Source organism: Ictidomys tridecemlineatus, chromosome 4 (genome assembly GCF_052094955.1).
Source record: "Ictidomys tridecemlineatus isolate mIctTri1 chromosome 4, mIctTri1.hap1, whole genome shotgun sequence".
Classification (NCBI taxonomy): domain Eukaryota; kingdom Metazoa; phylum Chordata; class Mammalia; order Rodentia; family Sciuridae; genus Ictidomys; species Ictidomys tridecemlineatus.
Genome location: NC_135480.1, coordinates 8,021,494 through 8,044,140, shown reverse-complemented (window position 1 = coordinate 8,044,140; position 22,647 = coordinate 8,021,494). Strand labels below are relative to the sequence as shown.

The 22,647-nt window shown below is 59.7% G+C and overlaps 1 protein-coding gene and 1 long non-coding RNA gene across 45 annotated transcripts in view; one reads left to right on the top strand and one right to left on the bottom strand.

Moving 5' to 3' along the window:
* Nucleotides 1-22,647, bottom strand: part of Nrxn2 (neurexin 2) — a 105,244-nt gene that overhangs the window by 23,240 nt on the left and 59,357 nt on the right. For 16 of the 41 annotated variants that reach the window (XM_078045689.1, XM_078045710.1, XM_078045702.1 and 13 more), the window contains 8 exons: nt 21,530-21,556; nt 19,949-20,077; nt 19,181-19,562; nt 18,464-18,654; nt 16,880-17,053; nt 16,467-16,586; nt 4,282-4,463; nt 10-181 (listed from right to left, as the gene is read on the bottom strand). In XM_078045689.1, coding sequence (XP_077901815.1) covers nt 10-181; nt 4,282-4,463; nt 16,467-16,586; nt 16,880-17,053; nt 18,464-18,654; nt 19,181-19,562; nt 19,949-20,077; nt 21,530-21,556 — 1,377 coding nt within the window. Of the gene's footprint in view, nt 1-9; nt 182-4,281; nt 4,464-11,452; nt 12,367-16,466; nt 16,587-16,879; nt 17,054-18,463; nt 18,655-19,180; nt 19,563-19,948; nt 20,078-21,529; nt 21,557-22,647 lie in introns of those variants that run through there. The other 25 variants (XM_078045691.1, XM_078045711.1, XM_078045716.1 and 22 more) reach the window with 4 other exon arrangements.
* On the top strand, nt 9,401-15,879 carry LOC120889533 (uncharacterized). Of its 4 annotated transcripts, none has more exons than XR_013437431.1 (3): nt 9,401-10,061; nt 14,409-15,359; nt 15,451-15,879. It is a non-coding gene; the product is annotated as an uncharacterized LOC120889533 (long non-coding RNA). The 4 variants fall into 4 exon arrangements; XR_013437430.1 differs by lacking the exon at nt 9,401-10,061 and adding an exon at nt 10,789-11,269; XR_013437432.1 differs by lacking the exon at nt 9,401-10,061 and having other exon boundaries at nt 12,518-14,805; nt 15,232-15,359.

Below are 22,647 nucleotides of genomic sequence, written 5' to 3'. Positions count from 1 at the left end.
GCCGCCTACCTGCTGGGTACCGCTCGTTGACCGGCCAGCTGTCCACCTGCAAGGTGGCGTTGCCACCGCTTCGAGTGAAACGCACCACATGGTATTTGCCGTCGCTCACGATGGCATTGGGCTCATCGATGGTAATGTCGTCCGTGCCCACGTTAAAAATCACCCCCACGGTGCCCTGGTCCTGGTAACAGGGAGGTAGAGGTCAGCTACAGACAGAAATCAACTATTCATGCCTCCTAGACATCCATCTGTGGATACCACCAGCCTAACTCCGCAACATTTCACAGCTTCACAATACAACTTGCTCAGGTCTCAACAGTCCAAGGAGGTGGGCAGGCTTGAGCCCTCCACCCCCACTTACAACCAAGGGAGTTACTAGGCTGAAGTTGGGGGCACCACCATGGGGCGCAAAGCCAAGACCTGGAGACCTTTCCACTAATCACCTCGGTCTCTTGCCTTTTGGTTCATCCAGAGCATTTGCAAAGAATATTTACAGCACCTATGCTATTCAAGTACCACTGAGGCCAGATTGGGATGATCAGCATGGGGCATCAGCATGCCACTTCTGAGCTTCTCAGGGCCCATGCAGTCAGAATGTGGCTGCAGAGGTAACCCAGACACAGACAGGTCTGCAGAAGAGGAGCAAAGAGGCTGAACAACCCTGCAGAGTTCTGCCGGTGGCTCCAGAATGAGAGAAGGAACTTTGCTGAGACCCCAAAAGTGACAGACCTGTGGGTACTGGGTGCATGTGTTCTGGTCATCCCCACACAATGCTCTGAGGAAGCTCTTAGCACCCCATTTTATCCAGGAAGACACTGAGGGCCAGAGAGGTTAAATAACATCTCAAAATCTCATAGTTCGCATGAAGGGACCCCCAGGTTTGGACTCCAGCTGTTCTATCTCCAAAGCCAGTGTTCTTACCACTTGCCCACAATTCTGAGATACTGACTCAAAGGGCCTGGGGTGGGGTGATCTGCTGAGGCCAGCTATCTACCTGCAAGGTCTGGCAAGCCAGTAGAAAGCACACATGGCCCTATGTCTAAGCCCCTATTCCATTCCTCTGTGCCTCCTAGCCACCCTGCTAAATCCAGCCCTGGAGTCAGCCCAGTGCTCCACCCATAGGACTGACACAAGGCTCCCTAGGCCCCCTGGGTCACTCACAGGGTCTCAGCCCAGCATAGAAACACACTATACTTTTGGGGTCTTCCTGAAAGACGGCCAGTCCAACCTGGGCAAAAAGAACTTCCTATATCTAGCAGAGCTGAAAGGCCTGGTGACCTGTGGATGGGGGCAAGGGGGGCTCACAGATGGGGCAGGGGCTCGGGTAGAGAGAGAGTTGAGGGGCAGGATGTGCAGCTGTGGTTTCCTTGGAGACCCATGCGGTATCCTTTCCTTTCCCCACTTACTGGGTGCAGCTCTCCCTCTCCTAGAACCTGGGAAAGTCACACACACAGGCAGGCATATACACGCACACGCCCCCAGTCACACACGCATGCAGCAGCTCTCCTCAAATGCATTAAAACAGGGAAACTGAGGCCAGGCTTGCCTGACAAAGACTATTAGCAAGCCCCACCCATCCGCCACCCACTGACTGACAACATCCCCAGGGAGACGCTCATCATCGGCTCCCCACACACCCGGGAAGGGAGCAGCGGAGCCTCCTCCTTACTATTGTTAGTAATAATATTACCCAGAATAGTAACAGCCCCTTGGATGCCTCTGAGGGTTCCTCCCCACGAGGCTCCGCCCAAGCAGTAATGGTCAAGGGCACGTGCAGTCTGGAAGCCAGCAGCAGAGGGCCAGCCCGGGGAGCTGGAAGGCAGGACGCCTGGGTTCCCTAGGAGGCAGCCAAGCTCTCAGCCGTGTGCTCCGGGGGAGAGGCAGCTCCCCAGAGCCGCTCCCGATGTGAAGTCAGTTGTCACTTCTGTTAAAGTCATTAATTCCTAATTCCCCAATTACCTCATTAGGCGGCGGTGGGGAGAACGCGGCCGCTCCTACAGCAAATAATTATGGGAGTCAAAATTAATTTGGCAAAGTGGAGCGACGCTTTATTAGAAACGTCAAATTGCTTTTCTCTTATTTTGCTGCCGCCTCCCCACTCTCTGAGAGCTGCTAATGACGCTGTGGTGGGAGCTGATGTGTCACCAGGGGAGGAGGGGGCTTAGGGGCTCCCCTCGAGGGGCTCTGGACTATTTGGTGCCCAACAGAGCTGGCCTCTCTGGTGGCCCCTACCCTTTCCAGGCTCCCCGACCCCAGCATGGGGCCTCCCTTCCTCCCAGGCCTCTGCAGCACCCAGACACCAGGCACCAGGCCTTGCTCCTCCTGGGCCCTGCACCAGGTGAGGCATGGGGGAGGGAAAGGGAGGATGTCCCTTCTCCCAGCCTGGACCACTCCCCTCTCCCCTCTGCCCTGGGACCAAGCACGGAGGCACAGAGCACACACAGACTCCATCCAGGTGGCACGTCACACATGACTGGGGTACAGAGGGCTGCGTGCAGGTGGGCGGGGCCATGCATGCTCTACATGCAGGATGTCGGTGGAGCCGCCTGACATCCCTCTGCCCTCTTACTGTGCTGCACACCTGGGGGAACTGAGGCTTAAGAGTGCGGTGATTTGAACAAGAATAAATCCAGGAAGGGCAGAGCTGGGATTCAAACCCAGGCCATCTGCTCCAAAGCCACGCCTGGCCTCACACATGGACAGAGATAAAGGAACAGCCATCCATGTTCACAGAGGACACGGAACACGGTCACACCCTGCCACACAGGGCGACTGAAACCACAGCACACGCCACTCCTCGGGGAAAGAGAAACGCATAGCTACATCCTCAACCAGAGACTGGCGGCACCCACAGTCACAGCCATTCTGTCGACACACAACCATCACGTACCCGGCACCACACTGCCGTCCGCAGCTGCACCGTCTCTCACAACAGGCTGCCACTCACTGAGTTAGAGACACTGTCTGTCTCGCTCACTCACAGGCACAGAACTCCCAGGCCTGTCCCAGTGTCCCACTGGCCACTCTTCCCTCTGCACCCTTCCCAACAGGTCTGTGCCTGTCAGCTGCCGCTGCCACCCCAGCCATGCTCTGCCACAGGACTCCTCGGCCTCCTGCCTCCACACCCCAGTCAGGGGAGAGGTGACTTGGGATCTGATGGGCTGTCTGTGACGGGGGCCGCAGTGCCCTCCTCAAGCAGATGAAAAGGGGCAGAGTCCACACAAGCCTTCTCCCCTGGCTTCCTCTGCCCTCCCACTCTGCCCTCCTTAAAGTGAGGGCAGCCTGCCCCACCCTCGCAGCTTAAGGGCCTGGCCAGGGCCAGCCTGTGGGATGCAGAGAGCCAATGAGGTGGCTGAAAGGGGCTACAAATATGGTGTTGGAGGAAAAGTCAGAGGCCCAGTACTAAAGACTGGGGAGGAGGCAGGGAGAGGCTAAGAGCAGAAATGAAACGGAGCAAGGCCAGAGGTTCCAGGCAAGGTGGTGGGGCAAGGTCTGAGATGGGCAGAAGGGCCAGGAAGGACAGGGACCCAGCTGAAGACTGGAGTTAGAGGAGAACCTGGGAGGTGAGGAACAGCTGGTATGGAGGAGGCCCTGAGACGCCTGAGACACGCTGAGAAGGAATGGAGGTCACAGACAGGACAGCGAGGGGTGAGGTCCACGGTGCGGGTGGAGGGACAGAAAAAGGCAGAGCTGGGTGGGACCAGAGGTCAGGGCAGGGATGTAGGGCTGGGCCAAGAGGTCAGTGAAGAGTGAGCTTAGACCGTCAGGAAGGGGCTGCTGGGAGGGCAAAGGTCACAGAAACAGAGGTCAAGGGCTGGCCAGAGGCAGGAGCAAGGTTTGAAGGCAAGGTAAACAGCGAAGGAGGGAAGTAGCAGGGCAGGGACATCTGAAGGAGGGGCAGAGCATGGTGGGCTGCTCTAGGTGGACTAGGAATGAGCAGGGGCAGTCACAGATGTAGGGACATTCTGCAAGGCTGAGGAGAATGGCCTGGAAGGCCCTTGACTATATATATATATATATATCCTGAAAGGAGAAAGTACACACAGACTCGGGGGTGGGGAGCTGGGCACCTACAAACCAGCTGGGTGGCTCTAGGAGTCCTGGTGAATGACTGAGAGGTGGGCCAGGTCCCAGAAACAGAACTTCTGTGGGAAGCCCCAAGGATGAGGGAATGAGGCTCTGGAGGCTCCCTGTGAAGGGAATACTGGAGGTGCTGACCCACAGCCATGAAGGACATAGTGCGCGTGGAGCAGGGCAGGGTGAGACGGCCGGAGCACTTACAATGTGCAGCTGCAGGTAGTCCCCGAGGCCCGAGGCGCTGTCCACCCGCACCAGCACAGCGCTCCGCTGATGGGTGCTGAAGCCCACGGCCAGGCGGTCCATCCTTGTGCTAGGCCGGTCATTGGGAGGCCAGGTATAGGTGATGAGCGCTCCCCCCTTCCCAAAGATGTATGTGGTCCCGGCTGCAGAGAAAGGGAAAGGGAGAGAGGGAGAAATGGCATCAGGAGGGTGAGCTCAGCAGGTCCCTCCCTGGAGTTGTGGCAGGGCATGGAGACACCAGGTCCAAGGTGTGGGGCTTCCATGGTGATGCCCACAGCAGCCACCAGCCCCACAGTCCTAGGGAACAGTTGGCAGGTGGGTGCCAGGGTGAGAACCTGTGCCTGCACAGACAGATGTAGCTGCCTCATCAAGAATTCTAGCTTTAATTACAGCAAAACAGAGAGGTAATAGAGTGAGTGACACAGACAGAGAGTACCCAGAGAGAGGCTGCAAGGGGACCAAGATGACAAGAGTACCCTGGCCGGAAACCCAGGGGCTTGATTCTGACCAGCATACTTCTCCCAAAGCTGGCAGAGGTGACAGATTCAAGTATGTGTTTCTTTGGGGCCAGAGCTGAGCAGCACCAAGGCAAAAAGGAGCCCCAGGCGATGGCGGGAAGATGAGCAGGGCTGTGGGCAGCTCTGACTCATGGCCCATCTCTGGCTTACTGCCAACATCTCCCCCCACCAGTCCCCTCCAACCCCCTGGGAATCTTCCTGGTTTGTCCAGGACTCCCTGCCTCCACCCAGGGGTGCCTGGGTCCCAGAGCAGAGTCCTGGAGCCCTGCCCAGAAAGAAAGAGACAGTGGGGAGGGGGACCTGACAGCCAAAGGAGGAAGGAGGCAGAGACAGATGGACAGAGAAGGACAGAGAGGGATGTAGGTGAGAGAAGCAGGAGAGTGGGAGCCCAAGATGTAGGCTCCCTCTCCCCGCCCTCCCCCACCCCACCCTCTCTCCCCTTCTCCCTCTCCTCTTCACCATCCGGCTGCCGGGGGCGGGTGTGAGGTCCCTAACGATCTCAGCCCCAAAATAAACCCCATTAGTCGCCATGTTCCCTCCTGCGGGCTGACTGAGCTCCCTGGGGGTGGGGGTGGGGGGCTGGTCACCCAGTTTCCGGGAAAGGAGTCTTGTCTGGGAGGCCTGGAGGACTAGTACTCTGGGGCCTGCAGAGAAGGGAAGGGAAGAGAACAATCTTACATTCTTCAGGACATAAATGGAGAAGATGAGATTCATAAAATGCTTAATTAAATAATTAGCCACCAATGATTCCTCTCAAAGCACTTCTTGGGGGGAAAGGGGTTCAAGGAAAAACTTAGCCAGAGAGGAAGAGAGCGGCAGCTGGGGTCTGAGGGCAAGAGCCTGGAGCAGACCCGGAGAGGTGTGTGGCCTTGCCCGTGCCTTACCGGTGGAGAGTTCTGCTCTGGGGTGGGAAGCTCCAGGTTCCTGGGAGGCAAGACATTCTGAAGGGTCTAAGACACTTCCAAGAAGCAAGCAGAAGCCTGCTCAGCCAATATGGCAGCCAAGCTGGTAATATAGGGCCAGGTCCCCTCAAACACCCCAAGGCCTCTCACGTCAGGCACTAAGGAAGCCCCTTGTACTTCAGGCAATCAGGTGAAAGGGGGCTCTATCCCCTGGAGCTCCTAGATCCCATGGGAGAGGGGGCTCTGGTGTGCCTTGGAAGGATGCACTATCCACAAACCCAGGGGGTCGCTGAGGCAATAACGGGGGGCTGCTGCCTGGGTCCCAAAGAGGGAATCGGGGCTGGGGCAGCAGAAACTGTGAGACCCCCTACTGCTTCCCAGAGCACCTACCATAGCTCTCCACCTCCCCAGACAGGGCCAGAGTGAGACAGGACCCCAGGGCTGGGCAGGCATGAAAGAATCACCCGGATGTCTGATAACTGACAGCTCACCGAGTCTATGGCCCAGAAAACACCCAGGCAGACAGAGGGCGCTCACCTGGGCCCCTCCAGACACAGGTGTTCTTTCTACCTGGGGACCCTGGAGGCACAGTGGTAAAGGTTGAACCCTCAGGAGGGGCCCCACGTCTAGGGTGGAAAGCTGGCTGGGGGCGGAGAACACAGTGAGCCCCATCTCCACCCCTGTGCAGGTCACCTGCCTGGAAAGGGCTAGGCCTCAGCCGGTACAGTCTCTCCACTCCCAACACTGCAGCACTCCGGAAAATCGGCTGTTTCCATGGCAACCGTAATACCCAGGGTCCTCCCTCCCCCCTCCACTCACAAGCTGCACGTCGAATTTGGTGGGTGAGGAGGGCCAGGGGAGCTGAGATGCTGACCTTCCTCAGCACATGCGCCCGCCCTGACCAGAGGCTGAAGCCTGTTCACCCCTGGGCTGCAGGGCATTCCGGAGAGGGCAGTTTTATTGGGGTGCTTGGTCCCTTCACACCAGAAAAGGAAACTCCATCTTCCTGTCCCCAAGCCCACCCACTCCCGACCTAGGGGAGAGCGGCAGACCCCTCCTCCAGGCTTTCCCGCTGGATAGCAAACAGCACAGCACCATGGGCAGCACCATGGACAGCGCCATGGCCGGGGCCCCGGCCTCCGAGGAGCCGGCACCTTTGGGCTTTGAGGCTGGAGGGATCAGAGGCACGTGCCACCGCCCAAGCCCCAGGCCCCACAGCAGGCACCTCCCCTGTGACTCACGCCCAGACCCCACACCCACACACAGGCCGCGACGCACCGGCAGCACACAAAGCCCCAGCGTGGAGAGGCAGACTCCAACCGAGACCGGCAGCCGGAAAGATGGCGGTAGGCGCACAAAGAAGGCCATGGCGGGCGGCGCAAGGGCAGGGGCCGGCCGGGCGCGGGAGAGGCCCGCGGCGCCCGATGCCCGCGTCTCCCGGCCCGGCCTCCCCCGGGATTGATCGCCCAGCTGTTCTCGCGCCGCAGCCAGTTTATTACGCTGGGCGGGCCTGTTAAAGCCTCCGGGCGTTTATTACACTGGGGGGACCAGGGCGGAGGGACACTTCTTGGGCAGAAGAGGTGAAGGATGAATGGTTTATTGGGCTGGGGCGGCAGTAATTACCCTGGGGAGACATTTCTTTCCCCAGCACCGCGGCTCCCGCCCGCGGGCGCAGAAGGCTCGGCAGGGAGGAGGCCCAGCAGAGGAGGCGGGGCCTCCACCGGTCCCGCCCCGGACAGCCGCGCTCGGAAAGCACCTCCCTCCGCTAAAGCCATCGAGCTGTCCCCCTGCCCTGCCCCAGCCCCCCCCCACTCCCGCCCCAGCAGGCACGGCTGGCCCTCCAGCAGACATGGAGTCCAGGACATTCTCCCACACCTAGAACTCTGGCAGCCTCCTGAAAGGGTTCCGGAGTGAGAAGGGCCTAGGCTAAGGCCCCCATAGGCCGCCCACGGGTGGTGCAGCCCAATTGTTCTCACCTGCCTAGGAAATCACTAGTGTGTGGAACGGTCAGTTTGAGCCTTCAGACATTTCCGGGAATACTACTCCCCTGAAGCCCAAGACAAGAGAGTCTGGCCAGACACAAGGTCTCAAAGGCGAGGTTGGCACTTTCTGCCCCCACCCAACATAGTCTGCAGAAACTGATTGCTCCAGTAAAACACTAAGGCTGATCAGAATCCAGTAAAACACTAAGCCATCAGAGTCTTCCATACAGTCCACACACACCTGCATTCTAGAAAAAAAGTCCAACTGACCATGAATAATGGTTAGTGAACCCACAACATAATCATTCCATGTAAAACCATCCCATACATTCCTGTCCCCAGGGCTAAAACTACATGTGCAGACCCCCTGTGTGCCTGTGTCCCCACAGCAGTGGATGCCGTGATAGAAGCCTTTTGGAAGATCTAGACTTGTGAGAAGATAAAGTGTCCTGCACAATCCCGAGAAGACCCAGACTAATGTAGGTGCTCACACCCAGTACCAGATCTTTCTGTAAAAACCTCCACAACCCAAAGAGAAGATCTCCACAAGTCCAAATCCCTGAGCTCAGCTTTCTCTTGGTTTAGAATCCCAGAACATATCCCTTCAATCCTTAACCTCATTCTTGGCCATAAACCATGCAGAATGAAATCCAAGCTAATACTCATATCCAGAATCAAAATATATGCTGAACCCCTTTGTAAACTGGAGCAGTAAATCCAGAAGTTCTGGAAACTACAGACTCAAAACTGAGCTGGGATCGAGCCCTCCTTTCCTGGCACATGAGGGCACTAGAAATGAAGCTTGAGGATGGAAGCTCCTCCAGGATTTTGAAACAAGAATTCGGAGGGCATATGCCAGGTACAGTGGTGTACTCCAGCAGCTTGGGAGGTTGAGGCAGGAGGACTGTGAGTTCAAAGCCAGCCTCAGCAACTTAGCGAGGTCCTAAGCAACTCAGTGAGACCCTGTCTCTCAAAAAAATATTTTAAAAGGGCTAGGGATGTGGCTCAGTGGTTGAGTGCCTCTGGATTCAATCCCTGGTAATAAATAAATAAATATAGGGTGGTCAAGGACCAGAAGATTGTCACCTCCTCTTCTCATTTTTAGGACCCGGGTACACTGGTCTTCCCTCATCCCATAGTAACATTGGGTACAGAAGTGTCCATGGCATCTGGCAGGTGGGTAGGGGGTATTATGAAACAGCAGGGGCTGAGGCTTGGAGGAGAAATGGGAGAAAGAGGGAAGAGGAGATGAAGAAGGTGGGTCGAAGCCCAGTAGCACTCTCTGCAGGGAAATGGAGGCGCAGATGAGGAAAGAAGGGGCACCCCCACACAGGGGGTCTCCAGGAGCCTCTGGGCAGGAGGAAGGCTGAGCAGAAGTGGGATTTAGCCACAACAGGTGGCCTCCTTCCTTCCCTTGGACCTTTCTTGTGACCCTCCTTCTTGGCCACCCCACCGACACAGCTGCCCAGTTCTCCCTCCAGCACTTTCCATGACTATCCCACTGTGCCCTCCTGCTCTTCCTTTACTTCCGCATGGCCCTGGGCAGTCACTGGCCCTTTCCTTCCTCTAGCCATCTCTGACACAATCTCAGTGCCAACATTCCATAGGGTCACACACACAGAGCTGTGCCTGTGTCCATGCAACATCAGAAGCCAGGACAAAAAAAAAAAAAAAAAAAAGCCTTCTAGATTGTGAGAGGATAAAACATCATGCACAACCGAGGGAAGCCATGGCCCAAGCTCTTACGCTCTCTCCCTCTGCCCCACTCTTGCTCCTTGACTGAGCCTTGGGCACTCCAGCTCCTGGGCCCTCCGGTCAGCCCATCACCCAGGGCCAACACCTTTCTCTCCTCTGCCTTCCTCTTTCACCCCCTCTCCTCTTCATTCAGCAAAGTCCTTCCCCAGTGGACCTGGCTCCCTTCCTATCTTCCCCTTTATGCCTCACCTCCAGGCCCGAAAGACCAAAGCAACACCAGCACCTGGCCTCAGAGGAGCAGAAGACAATGAAGAAGGGCAGGGTGTGGGGAAGGCCAGGGAGGGAGAGGGACTTAACATCAGGAGCAAGGTGCATGGTGGGGACATGGAAGAAGAAACTGGGGAGCACTGCAAGGAGGAGCCCCCCCCCCCCCCCGCCGAGCACAGAGATTAGATAAGGGACAGCACCTTGGAGAAGAGAGAAGGAGAGGGGTCCTCAGGAGCTGCTCTTGGGGAACTGGATGGAACAACAGTAGACAGAGCTACAGATGAAGAAGGAGAAGGGAAGGACCAGAAAGGGGCAGAAAGCCTGGAGACAGCAGGGCAGGAAGGACGGCAACTGGAGGACGACAAGAGGAGGCAGAGGTGAGCAGGGAACAGGGAGGCAGGGGGCACAGATGGGAAGTGATGGGGGGGTAGAAGCCCAGGAAGGAACAAAAGTGAGAGAACTGATGAGGGTCCAGGCCGGCAAGGAAGGGAAGCACAGAAATGGGAGGCCACCCTGCCACAGTGAAGACTGCTGAAGGCCATGGTGGCCAAAGGTGGTTGGAGAATGGAGGTGTCAAAGTACCCAATTGGGAGGTGATGGGGACACAGAAGCAGAAGGTGAGAGTAAGGGGAAGTGATAGGCATTCAGGAAGAGGTGATGAGCATACAGGGATGGAATGGGACAGAGGCACAGAAAGGGGAAATGATGGAGGAATGAAGGTGGAAGAAAAGGTGAAAGGTGATGAGGGATGTGACCCGGAGGTGAGAGGTAGAGATGGAGGTGATGAGGGTACCCCATGGAGGGACAAAGTTCAGAAGTGGGAGGTGAGGTAGAGTACAGAGAAGGGAAGTGATAAAGGAGATAGCAGGTGACAGGGACCGAGATGGGGAGAGGTGGCATACAGAGAATCTTTGGGGCCTAAGATGTGAAGGGCCCGAGATGGACGGGGAGGAAGGGTGGAAAGGAGAAGTGGGTAGGGCAGGAGCAGAGGGGATGGGACCTGAGAAGGAAGGGAAGGGCTTGGAGATGGAAGGTTGCAAGGGGCTGGGAGAAGCTGTGGTAAGTGGACAGTGACAGAGGGGTGACAGGGAGAGGGGAGGGGGGTCTGGGAACACAGAAGTGCTAGGGCTGCAGAGGGAGAGACGCTGGGGGTCAGAGGTGGAAGCAGGCACTGAGATGAGGAAGCCGGGAGTAGACACCTGAGATGAAGGGGACAGGGATGGGCGGACATGGGACAGTGTTGGGGTTGCCTGCCCCAGAGGCAATGGAAGGCGGGTAATGGGAAAAGAAGGGAAGGTTGCCGAAGGGACAGAGGGGGACAGAGACAGATATGAAAGACAAGGGCAGAAGCAATGGGACATGTCAGAGGCCAAAGACGACAGATGGGACAGAGGCAGGTGGGAGGGGGAAGCGACAGACCAGCAATGGGAAGGTGAAAGTGAGGCAGAGGTGGAGGTAAGACAGATGGAGAGGTGAATAGGGCAGGATGGAGGTGATGAAGAGGGAGATGGAAAGGATGGAGGAACGGGCGGGGAGGCGGTGGGGGACACGGTGGAGACGGCCAACGTGGGGACAGGCGGTGCAGGTGAGGTGCGGAACCAAGTACTGAAGGGAACCGAGGGGCAGTGGAGGGCTGGAGGGGAGGGTGGGGCCGAGACCCGGGAGCCAGAGATGGGCGCAGAGGGGCTGGCGGGCGCGCGGCCGGCCGGGGCGAGGCCCGCTGGGGTCTGGGCGGTGCACCCGGAGGCCGGATCGCGGCGTCACTTACCGTGCCCGCCGCGGGTGAGGAAGGGCATGCGGTTGATGGCGATGGGCACGGTGCCGTGCTTGCTGTGGAAGTGGTGGACGTGGTGGGTGGTGCTGAGGCTGGACGAGACCCGGGCCCCCTCGGCCGCCCCCAGCAGCAGCAGCAGAAGCAGCAGCAGCGGCGGCAGAGGTGGCGGCGGCGGCGGCGGCGGCAGGGGCCCGGCCAGGGCGGGGGGGCGGCGCGGGCACCCCCCCGGCCCGCTCCCCCCGGGGGGCATCTCGGCCCGGGGGCGGCCGCCTCACAGCCCCATGGCCGGGGGCGGGGACGCGGGGCTGCGCGGCCCCGCGAAGCCCCCCTCCGGCTCCGAGCTCCGGGAGGGGGGGTGGGGGCGAAGAGAAGGAAAACCCGAGCCCGAGCCTCAGTCCGGAGCCAATGAAATCAACTGGATCCCGCCGGGGAATCCGGGGTCCGCGGAGCGGCGGTGCCAAGGTCCAGGACGCCTGGGTCCATCGCGAGGAGCTAGGGGTCTCCCCGCATGCCGGCGGGGTCGGCGCGGCGCAGGGGGCCGTCAGAGACCCGCGGGAGGGGGCATGGTGCCGGGCGGAGAGGGACGGGAGAGCGGGGGCCACGCAGGGAGGGGAAATCCTGCGGAAAAACCGAGCGGGGCGGGGGAGGGTGCGGGCTGGAGGAGAGAAGAGGGACGGGGCCGGCTCCCCGGAAAGCGCGAGGCCGACGGAGACTCCCGGCCGCGCCGCCGCTGCCGCTGCCGCCCGGCGGAGGCGGGGGAGAGGAGGGAGCGGCCGGGGAGGGGGGCGGGAGAACGGGGAAGGGAAGCAAATCCGGGTGAGGGGGGTGAAGGGAGAGGAGAGGAGGGGAGAGGGAGAGGAGGGAGCGGGGCTGAGCAGAGGAAAGGCGCGAGCCTGCGAGATTCCGGCGGAGAGCAGCGAGTGTTGCTGCAGAGGCTGCGAGGGCTGGAAGGGAGAGGGAGGGAGGGCGAGAGGGAAGGAGGGAGGAGGGGCGGGGAGGGGAGGGGGAGCGCGGGAGGAGGAGGGGGCAGGGCGGAGGGACCCGAGCGGCTCCCGATCTGCGGGCGGCGCTGGGCAGCTCCGCGGCGTGGCACCTGGCTAGCCCGCTCGGCGCTCGCCTCTCCTCTGCGCGCGACCCGCCCCTCCCCCGCGCCCGGGGCGCGCGCTCTCCACCCGCACCGCCCCCCTCCCGGAGAAGGGGCCCTGCTGAATAATTGAACAGGACTGAGGCTAGCGAGCGAGGCCGCTCTCTTCCTCCTCCTCCCCTCCCCCCCCACCTGGACGAGCCCCAGTAGTGCTCTCTGGTCCAGCACGGAGATGTGGCCAGAGCCACCTCTTCACGCAGCCCTCCGAACACACGTGCACGCTGGGATGTAGACGGGCTTGGATATGGAAACACCCACGTGTCCATACAGGCACCAGTGTGCGGGCAGGCACACGGTTCAGACACACATATGCAGGCATGGGCTCGTGGACACTGGCACACCAAATCATGCTCACAGAGGCATCCGTGCACACACACATACATGTTTGACAGCAGGCAATGAATGGCCAGCACACACACATACATCCCTACCCCCTGGAGCTCACCCTCCAAACCAGGTCATTCATACCCTTACAATGTACCCAGAGCCCCAAGGGCGCTCAAGAGTAAGACACCACCACACATCCAGTCTGCTCCCCACTCATCCCAAAAGGGTGCTCCCCAACCCCTACAGAGGCTCTCCCCACTCCTCCAACCTTTCCTCTCCTGGCCTGATGCCCCTCCCCCACCCTCAATCTCTCCCTTCACTGGGGTCTCCAGGACACCTGTCCACCACCAATTGTCCCATTTATGACAAAACCCTTCCTGGGCCATTTTTGTCCCAAAAGTGACTGAGGAAGCCATTTCTCCTACAGGGTACCTCTCATACTTCATACTGGGGTCTGCCTCCCAAAAAAACTTTGGGGGGGGGGTCTTTGGGAAGCATTCATCATAGCTCTTGAGGTAAGTTCAGGGAGACTCACTTCCCTCCATCTGGATGTCACCTCCATATTTACCTCAACCTGCTTGGACAGGGAGAGGGTGCCATGGGGAAGCAGGAGGAGGGAAAGAGGAGAGGTGGTGCAGAGGTGACCCTGAGCAGGGGCTGAAGACATGGTGTAGCAGAGTGAGAAGTGGGCAGGAGGGAGGAACAGATGAGGTGGGAGAGGGAGGGCCAGGAAAGCTGGCTCCCGCTTACTGAGTCTGAATTTTGTTTGGGAGCAGAATTATCAACGTGAAATTTGTACACTGCCCTCGTTCCTGGGTACAGTCAGGACCTGGGACAGCTATACCCATTGCCGCTGCCACCCTGAACTCTTGCTAGATGCCAGAGCCCAGTACAGCCCCCAGCCCTTCAAAAGTAAAGAAAGAGGTCTGCAGAGGCCCCCCAGATGAGGCTTCCAGATGGTATGTGGCCCCATGAGGAAGGAGACACGGTAGGCTGGGGCTCCCAGAGGATGTGCCTTCCTGTCCTCTGGCCCCTTCTTGTGCTCTGGAATATAGACTGACACAGCTCTGAGCAGGCAGAAAATTTATGGCCCCAAAGGGAGGGAGGGAGGAGCTGGTGGCGAGAGGAGAGGAAGGGAAACCGCCTAGAGGCCAATCAATATCGGTGAGTGGGAACTGGAGAGAGTTGGAGGGGGAGATGCTGGAGAGGGGGAGACATGGAGGGTAAAAAGGCAGAGAGAGACAGAGGTGTGCGAGAGATCAATAGAAGCTGTAGAGACTGAGCAGAGACCGGGAGGCAGAGATGTGAGGAGCCGACCCCCTGGGAGAGGCAGGAGACAGTCTCTAAGACACAGCACCAGCCCAGGGGCTTTGGGAAGGAAGTACCGCCCCCCTCTTCCCATATCCTGTTTTCAGCCTCTCCACTTTCCTGTCTTTCATCACAGAGATGTGTTCTTTCTCTCTGATCTTCTCTTTTCAGTCTTCCCAGAGCAGAATCTCCTGAGCCTTAGAGGAACAGAGGTCCCTTCCCCTCTGGGAGTAGTCCCCATGTCACAGATGGAGAGACTGAGGCAATAAATGAAGAAAGGCCGTCCTGAAGGTCGTGACTCCTAGTGTCTCCCTCACCAGGCAGCTGCACACCGGGCCAGGATGCTCAGAGGCCTGGCTCTGCCTCTCCACCTTGGTCACGTCTTCCCTGCTCCCTCTCTTCAGGCCCTGGCCCCGTTGGGCCCCCAGGGCTTCCCAGGGCTCTTATTCCCAGGGACCTCTCCATTGGGTCCCTGCCTGACCTTGTGCCCACAGGTCCCCAAGAACACCAACCACACAGAAGGCCCAAAAAGCCACACAGAAGAGCAGCCCCAGGAGAAAAGGAAGGGGTAGGGCTTGAAAGCCTTGCAAAGACCACACTCCCCAGATTCTTGTCCTGTCCTTAGGGTGGGGACGGATCTCAGAGGTACCCCAGGGCCAGCTGTAGCTCACTGGGAGGAGCAGCATGCAGGCTCCCAGGTTGTACCCACCTTGTCTTTAGCTCCACAGCTTTGCTCGGGCTATGCCGCCAGACCAGTGCTTAGGGACGGTGACATTTCCCAAGATGGGCCCTGCTCCTCAGCCCCAACTCTCCCTCCCTTCCACCAGACAGGAAACCAGAGAAGTTGCTCTTCCCATCTCTGCCCAAATGTGGCACAGCTCCCTAGACCTCCGCCATCCATGGTTATACCCCCTTTCCAGAAGCTTCCACTGTGTGGGAGCGAGGAGTGCTGATGAGTGGCAGCGCTTTTTGATCAGATTTCCTCCATCCCTAGCAAGAAACGGCACAACCACCATCCTCAGAACTTGAGCAGCAGGGGCGACAGAGGCAGGACACACGGTCTACCAGAGCTGGCCTCCAGTGCCCTTTGACATGAGGCTAGGTTTCCTCCCCAGCCAAAAGGCAAGGATGGTCTCCAGCCCATGGCCTTCTCTGAAGATCAAACTGAAGAGCTTTGTCGGTGACACCAATCTATCCGTTACTATGTCTGCAGGTGTGTGCCAAGCTGAGCTACCCGGAGGGGAGAGGCCTGACCACAGCATGGCAGCCAGGCCCCAACTGCCCCTGAGCGGGCTGTCTGGAAGGCTTTGGCAGACACAGAGAACAGCAGGTCAGAAGAGAGAAATCCGAGGGACAGAGTGGGGACAAAGGTCCCAGGGCTGGCCATGCCTGAGAACTCCAGGAAGGCGCTGAGGGAGACATGTTTTCAAAGGGGAAGGCGAACCGGCCTCCTGTCAAGAGCCCCTGTCCCTGGAACAAGTAGGTTTCCCGTGTGGGATTCATGAAAAGCCGGCAGTGTGGGGACCGAGGCAAGGGCACTGCGACTACCTCCACGGATCTACTGTCCCTCCCCAGGCCCCACTCCCTGTGCCTAACGTAGAGAAACACAGTTTTCTTGCGTGTGTTTGCATGTGTGAGCGTACGCCCATGCGTCAGTGTGTCTGCTTGGTCTCTCCGCGTAGCTCCCCACCAAAGCCCTCTCAAGCGATGTCTGCTGAGACTGCTCTCTGCTCAGCCCTGTGTCCCCGGCCCAGTCATTAGAGAGAGACTCCAAACCCCTCCAAAAGTCAAAGGCTGTCCTCCTCTGCCAGGCTCCAAGCAGCCACCAGCCACCAACCACTGGGACTGAAAGTGCTGCTAACCCTGTCCTCTCTGGGAAAGGACCTCAGACCACATGCACATTGACCGGCAGGTGCCCAGGGAGCCAAGAGAACCAAGTGAGGACACCAGGGAGTGTCCTTGTGGCTCCAGGGGACAACCTGCAGTTGGGATTCTTGAGGGAGAAAAAGGGCCCATGTCCAGGGAAATCAGCTGTCCCACCAGCTCAGAGCCAGGAGAGGCCACCTATCAATAGATGACCCCAGAGATTCAGCCAGCAGCTCCCCCTGGGCTCCAAGGCAAATGAGAAGAAGCAAGCGGCACAGAGCCCTCTTGGGCTCTGAGGGACCCTCCTTCCTCCCAGATGGGCAAGGGCCTGCTCCCTGCACCGCCCATCCCCCAGGCACTCACGGTCATTGCAGACGGGGCCTCCGTAGGAGGTCATGGTGCAGTCACAGGTGAAGCCATCCCATTGCTGCAGGCAGACGCCCTGGTTGGCACAGGACTCCTCGGTGCAGGTGGTGCTGGGGCCTGGAGCGGGCAGGAGGAAGGACACCCCAGCTCAGCCAAGCCCCTCCCTCCCCCAGGGGGTGCGGAGCCTCAGCTGTGCCAGGCTGAAAGGGCCCAGGACTGACCAGGGGGATGGGGGGGGAATGGGAGGCTCGAAGACCGGCCTGGAACCACACTGAGTGCCCAGAGTGGGAGGCAAAAGGGAGGGCCAGCTGTCCCCTGCCCCAGAGCTCTGGGGACAGGTTCCCACAAAGCCTAAGAAGAAAGCCACCTGCTGAGCATGGGGCACCTGCTAGCCACTCCCCTACACTCACCATCACAGCCCCTCTCCACCTGCCCGATGCGGTGCAGGGCATCAGCGATGAGGTCTGGGAGGCGCCCGTTGAGGTCCACAGAGGCCAGGCAGCCCTGAAAGCCGTCCCGGGAAGCCACCAGCTTAGGCAGGTTGCTGAACATATTCTTGCTCAGGCCGCCAATGTACAGCTCCCCTGCAAAGGGAGTGGGGTCAGCACGCTGGCACCCAGCGCCATTTCCCTCCCAGGACACTGGCATCCCGTGTGCTGGACACTCCCAGCCCTCTAGGAGGCTCATGGTGTCCCTAACAGAGTGCCGGCGACCTGCAGATACCCACCCCCCACCTCTTCCTCCTTCCTCTCCATTTTGCCATCTGTCTGTGCCCCTCCCAGAGAAGCCCAGATGCTGGGAGAGTGGGGGGTGGGGGACAGCTGGAGGAACCTGCTCGTGCTCTCCCACACGTTCGGTTCCAGTTCCGGCCTGTAATCAGGGCCTTTCATAGATGTGCAGCCCCATCCCCTCCACCCCCGCTCCCCCTCCCAAGCCTCCTGTTCCCAGAACTACTCGGGCCTCTCCCAACTTGGAGTCCTCTCCTAGGCAGTTCTAAGCCTCCCCCCTCCCCCAACTGCTAGAGCTCTGGAAAGAAGTTCTCCTTGAGGCCATCTGATCCCCAACAGGGGCCCTGATCCCCTGGAAGCCTTGGGCAGCACAGAGCAGGGCTTCGGCCCACACACTGGTCATTCTACATCCTGGCCAGGGCTGGCTGCATCACAAGCCCGCCCAAGGCTGGAGGCCACTTCAGATTCTCTGTGACACATCGCCCTCTCCTGGGAGCAGAGAGAATTGTCAGCCCTGTGCCACCAGATCCGGCAGATCTGGGATCTGGCTAGGGGACGGAATTCACTGGCTTCTGGTGCCTCCCCAAGCTCAGACAGTTTGAGTCTCATGGACATCCAGGGGTCCCTCTGGGGCCTGTGCAATAAGGTAGCCCACATTGACCCCAGCAGGATTGATCAGCCACAGGCCTCGTCCCTCCTGTCCCAATGTCCAGCCTCCTAATTCATCCTCCTCTTCCCATCCTCTCAACTGCCTATCCTGGGGACAGGTAATGACCATTTCGATGACTACTGAAGAGACACTGGAGAATGTGGAACACTGGTGTGACCCAAAGTGAGCCCAGCCAATGCCCAAGATGCAGGATCTGGGGACACCAGGTCCTGCTGCGTGCCTGTCCTCCATCCTCCCCCCCAGCCGCACTTGACAGGTCAACAAGCACCCTATTCTCTCTCCAGCCTTCAACTGAGGCAGGATTCTCAACCTTGGGGGTTCAGGGGGTCCTTGCAAGGTCTGGCCTACATACTCCTCGCTCTAGAGTCAGGGCACCAGGGACCCCATGAGACACATCTGATGACCAGGGCTATGTTGCAGGGTGGACTCGCAGGAAAGCTGAGCGGGACTTTGGCCACATATGGTCAGCCGGACATAGTGGAGGCCGAGAGGCAGGGAGTGAGGGTGAGGGAAGCAGCATTGCAGGAGGGGAGCCCTTGCTGGGGCCACGGGCATCTGGGCTAGGGCCAGGCCTCCTCCAGAGGCCCCAGCCCCACCTTTGAGATCGAGGTTTCGGGCGCCATTGGAGTGCTGCGTGACAGTGCGGGAGTCAATCTTGAGCGTGTGCACGTTGCCTGGGTCCCTGGACACCACCACGTTGTGCCACTGGTTGTCATTGACTGGTTTGTCTGAGTTCCCCTTCATCAAGGACGGGCCATTCCCCAGGTCAAACACGTAGTGGACGTACCTGCCCCACGGTAGGGAGGAGACACTGGGTCAGGGCGGGGCGAGGCTGGGAAGGCGGGGTTCAGAGGAGCTACCGCTGGCAGGGGTCTTCCCTGGGGGCCATGGGAAGAAGGAGGGACCCCCCCCAGGAGGGAACCAAAGCCATGGCAAGAGGACAAGATGTGAAGTCCTGTCACAGCAGGCCACAGGCTCAGGGGAGCTAGTAGATGGGACGGTTTAGTGGGGCAGCAGGGACCCTCGGGAGCAGGGACCGAGCTGCTCCGGGGTGGGATCCTCCAAGGCCGAGGGGCTGGGCTGATGGCGTGTGAAGAGGCTGTGGAGGAGAGGATGATGGGGACCCTAGTGAGGAAGGAGCTGGGGAGTCAGCCCCTGGAAGTGGGGCTCCTTCTCCATCCTGGCTGAGTAGCTGGGAACCTGAATCTCGACCTGTGGTTTGGGGACACTGGGTACCCGCAGTGGTCCAGGGAGCTGTATCTTGGTCCGTAAGGGGAGGGGACCGGTTCCCTAAGCCATGCCTGGCCCCTCACCCCTTGACCAGCTCGATGACAATGAAGTCGTTGCCGTTGCCCGAGTTGAAGAGGAGAAGCCCGTCGGGGGCCGTGGTCTTGAACTGGAAGAAGAGGTGCATGGAGGCGTAGGCCTGGAGCGTGGCCAGGGCCAGGTAGCTGCTGCGACTCTTGAAGGTGACGGGATCGGCCACGATGGCACGCAGGCCAAAGCGGGCGTTGAGCTCGCAGTAGGTGATGTCACCGTCCTTGCACTGGTCCATGTAGGGCTGGCCGTTGAACACCAGCCCGCTCAAGTGCCCGATGAAGTTGGAGGGCACCACGGAGATGAACCGCCGCTCCGTCATGATGCCCGTCTCAATGTTGTGGAACTCCAGCCGCGTGTGGGCTCCCGCCATCTGTCCTGCTCGGGACAGGAGGTCGAGGTGAGGGGGACGGCCTCGGAGCACACACCACAGGATCACTTCTGAGACTGGGCCTCAGGTTCCCAGGAGCATCCCCACGTGAGGCCACGCATAAGGGACATCACCAGAGCTGCCCTCGGCCAGCACTAGCGGCAGACACAGCTCCAGGAGGAGCTGGGGGACCCGTAGGTGGGTGGCCCACGGGCTTTCAGGAAATGCTGCCTGCTGGGAGTGGAAATGGCCCCCGGGGTCCAAACCCCCATAATCAACCACCCCTCAGGGGGAAGTGGCAGAGGAGCTTCACCAGAAAGATACCCTGGGACCAGAAGTCCAGGCAGAGGTCTCCAAAAACCCAGCACAGGTCCCCAGAGACGTATCCACCTACCCTCCACGGTCACGTTGTCCACAGACAGCTGCAGGCTCTTGCCACGCCGCACCACCCTTACTGTGTGCCACTCATTGTCATTGAGCTTGTGCCCCGCAAAGAGCGTCTCGGGCCCTTTACCTGCAGCACCAAGGGGGGAGTGAGCACAGCACTCAACGGGCCCACAGGCAGCTTCCCGGACCACCCCCGGTGACAGCCCCACACACACCTGTGCACGCGTGCACACACACAACCCACGGCACAGAGCCATCGTGCACACACCCGTGCACACAAGTTCACACACTCCTGGCCTCACCACATCCCCAGGGTGCACGCGCACACAGAGCTTTCACACTCAGATGCACTCGGCCACTTGGGGCGATTTCAGAGGGTGCCATTCGCATAGAAGAGGAGGTGAATGGTGCCCCTGGAGTCACCCCGACACCCCGCACTCTGAGGCTCAGACCTACGATCAACAGTTTCCAGACTCTGAGGACCTGCCATGCGTGTCACCAGCAGCTCAATTTCCCTGTATGAGCACAAGGCCTGACACTTCCAAAAAGCCACACAGCCTGACCACACACCCCAGTGGAAATGGCTCCCACAGCTCGTCATCCACCCTGATGCCCAGCTCCCCCATCTGCAGGGGGACCCTTCTGCCTGGTGAACTCTACACACCGGGACATGTGGCCACATGTGCAGCAGGTAAGAGCCAGCACAGCCAGAGCGGGGTGCTCTGTTTCTTAGGAATTACGACCATTTATTCAAGGTCAAGATTATCTGCTCCCCAAGTCTAAGATCAAACGTACTTATCTTTCAAATGTAGCTGGATGGTGCAGCATTCCCAGGTCATCCCTGGGCCCCTGGTGCTCGCTCCTGCTGGGGCTGAGCATGCTGACATTAAAGGATCTCTGGTCCTCACACAGCATGTGACGCACACATTCAGCAAGGGACCGGGAGCACACAGTCTCTCTGCCTGTGCCTTCCATGCTCACATGCTCCCTCAGTGACCTGATCTCAGAGCACACAGCCCAGTCACACCAGCCTCCTGTCCACCCCTGCTGGCAACTCTCACTGCCACCTTGGAAAGAGCCCCCATTTGGCAGGATTACGCCCTTCAGGGAACACAGGCCACGTGTTGGGCTGAACTCTAAGGCCCTGGGTGCTCCTGGCTGGCCCTCGCCTTCTTTCCCGTGTGCCTCGCCTGCCCCCTTGTGGCCATCGCTGGAGATGCAGCAGCATCTCCCCAGCCCTCCAGCTCCTAGGCGCCTGCAGGATGGGGGAGTCCCAGAGGCAGGTGCCACCTGGGCCTCTGTTTCCACCTCCTCCCCACACTCCTGTAGACTTCCCTTTCCCAGAACCTACCGGGCACCGTGACCACGGACCCTTTGCCAACTGTCCCTGGTCCACTTCATTCTGCCCGTTCTGCCCCCTGGAACCCCCTGCGCTCGGCCCCCAGGCCTGCTCCCCACCCCTCACCCATGCCAGCATCCACACAAGCCAGCGATGCAGAATTCGCCTCCCCGCCCTTCCTCCCTCCCTAAGTCCCAGTGTCCAGCATCCCAGCCCCTTGGGTCTCTGCAGGAGAGGGAAGCCACTTACTGGGTGCGCAGCCGACGCGCAGGCAGTCTGGGGGGGCCATGGGGCGGGCAGAGGGGGAGGGGAGACAAAAAGGCAGAACAAGGTTTTTTTTTTTTTTTTTTACATCCTTCACAGGGAGGGGTATCTGCGGGCAGGGGTTCCCCCCGGGGCCACTTTCCGGGGACCACGCGTGCCCAGGTGCCCTTTTCCCCTCCTCAGTTGAACCCCAGTCCCTCCTGCCCCCAAGAAGGCTCCAACCCTCCCCAGAGCTGGGAGGCAGGGCAGTCAGGTGACGGGAAGAGGCTTGTGTCCCCTTCTTGGGGGGGCCCAGGCCTCTCGTGCCTGAGGGAGACGGGCACCTTGGGAATCCCAGTCGCACAGGGGATCGCCAGGGGCTGAGGGCTTGACCAGCCCCACATCTCCCCAGCCTCTGGGAGGGAGATGGGTGGGGAGGGCCAAGGTCCCTGCACCCCCTGCTCTGGAACGACTCCCTGCTCAGAGCCCAGGCGTGACAGCACTGCCGGTGCTCCAAGCTCAACGGAGGGGTCTGCCCCAGGGCCCCCTTCCCCAGGCCATGTACCTCCCAAAGCCCCAGGGGCTGGCACCGCCCCTACAGGAACCTTCCTTCTCCCCACCCCGTCCTGGCAGAGCCTGGCTGCCACCAGGGATCGGGTGCTCCTCACCCTGAAGAACTAGTGCGTCATGTCTTCCTAGGGAGGGGCTCCAAAATCTGACCTCTCTTAGGAACCAGCAAGTCAGGGCCAAGCCCCTGCCTCTGCCCAGCCCTGCATGGCTGTGCCCTGATTTCGAGAATGGAAGGGGCCCTCACGGTTGGCAAGGCCACGCTTTCACAGAACCTGCAGCCAGGGCCATCCCCCTGGTCGGGCACATGGCCCACAAGGTGGAAAAGCCAGCCCTCGCAGAAGGACAGAGCTCCAGGTCCTATGAAGTCCAGGTCTTAGGCCCTTAGGTCGCCTGTCCTCTTTGTGAGACCCAGACCCCTCTTGGCCTGAGGGAGCTGCTGGCCAGAGCACAGAAAGCCCTGCGCCTCGGGGCCGGGAGCCGGGTCTTGGCCTCACCCTCACGCTAACTCACTGCGGTCTCGGGCCAAGGGGTTCCCTCTGAGCCTCGGCTTCCCT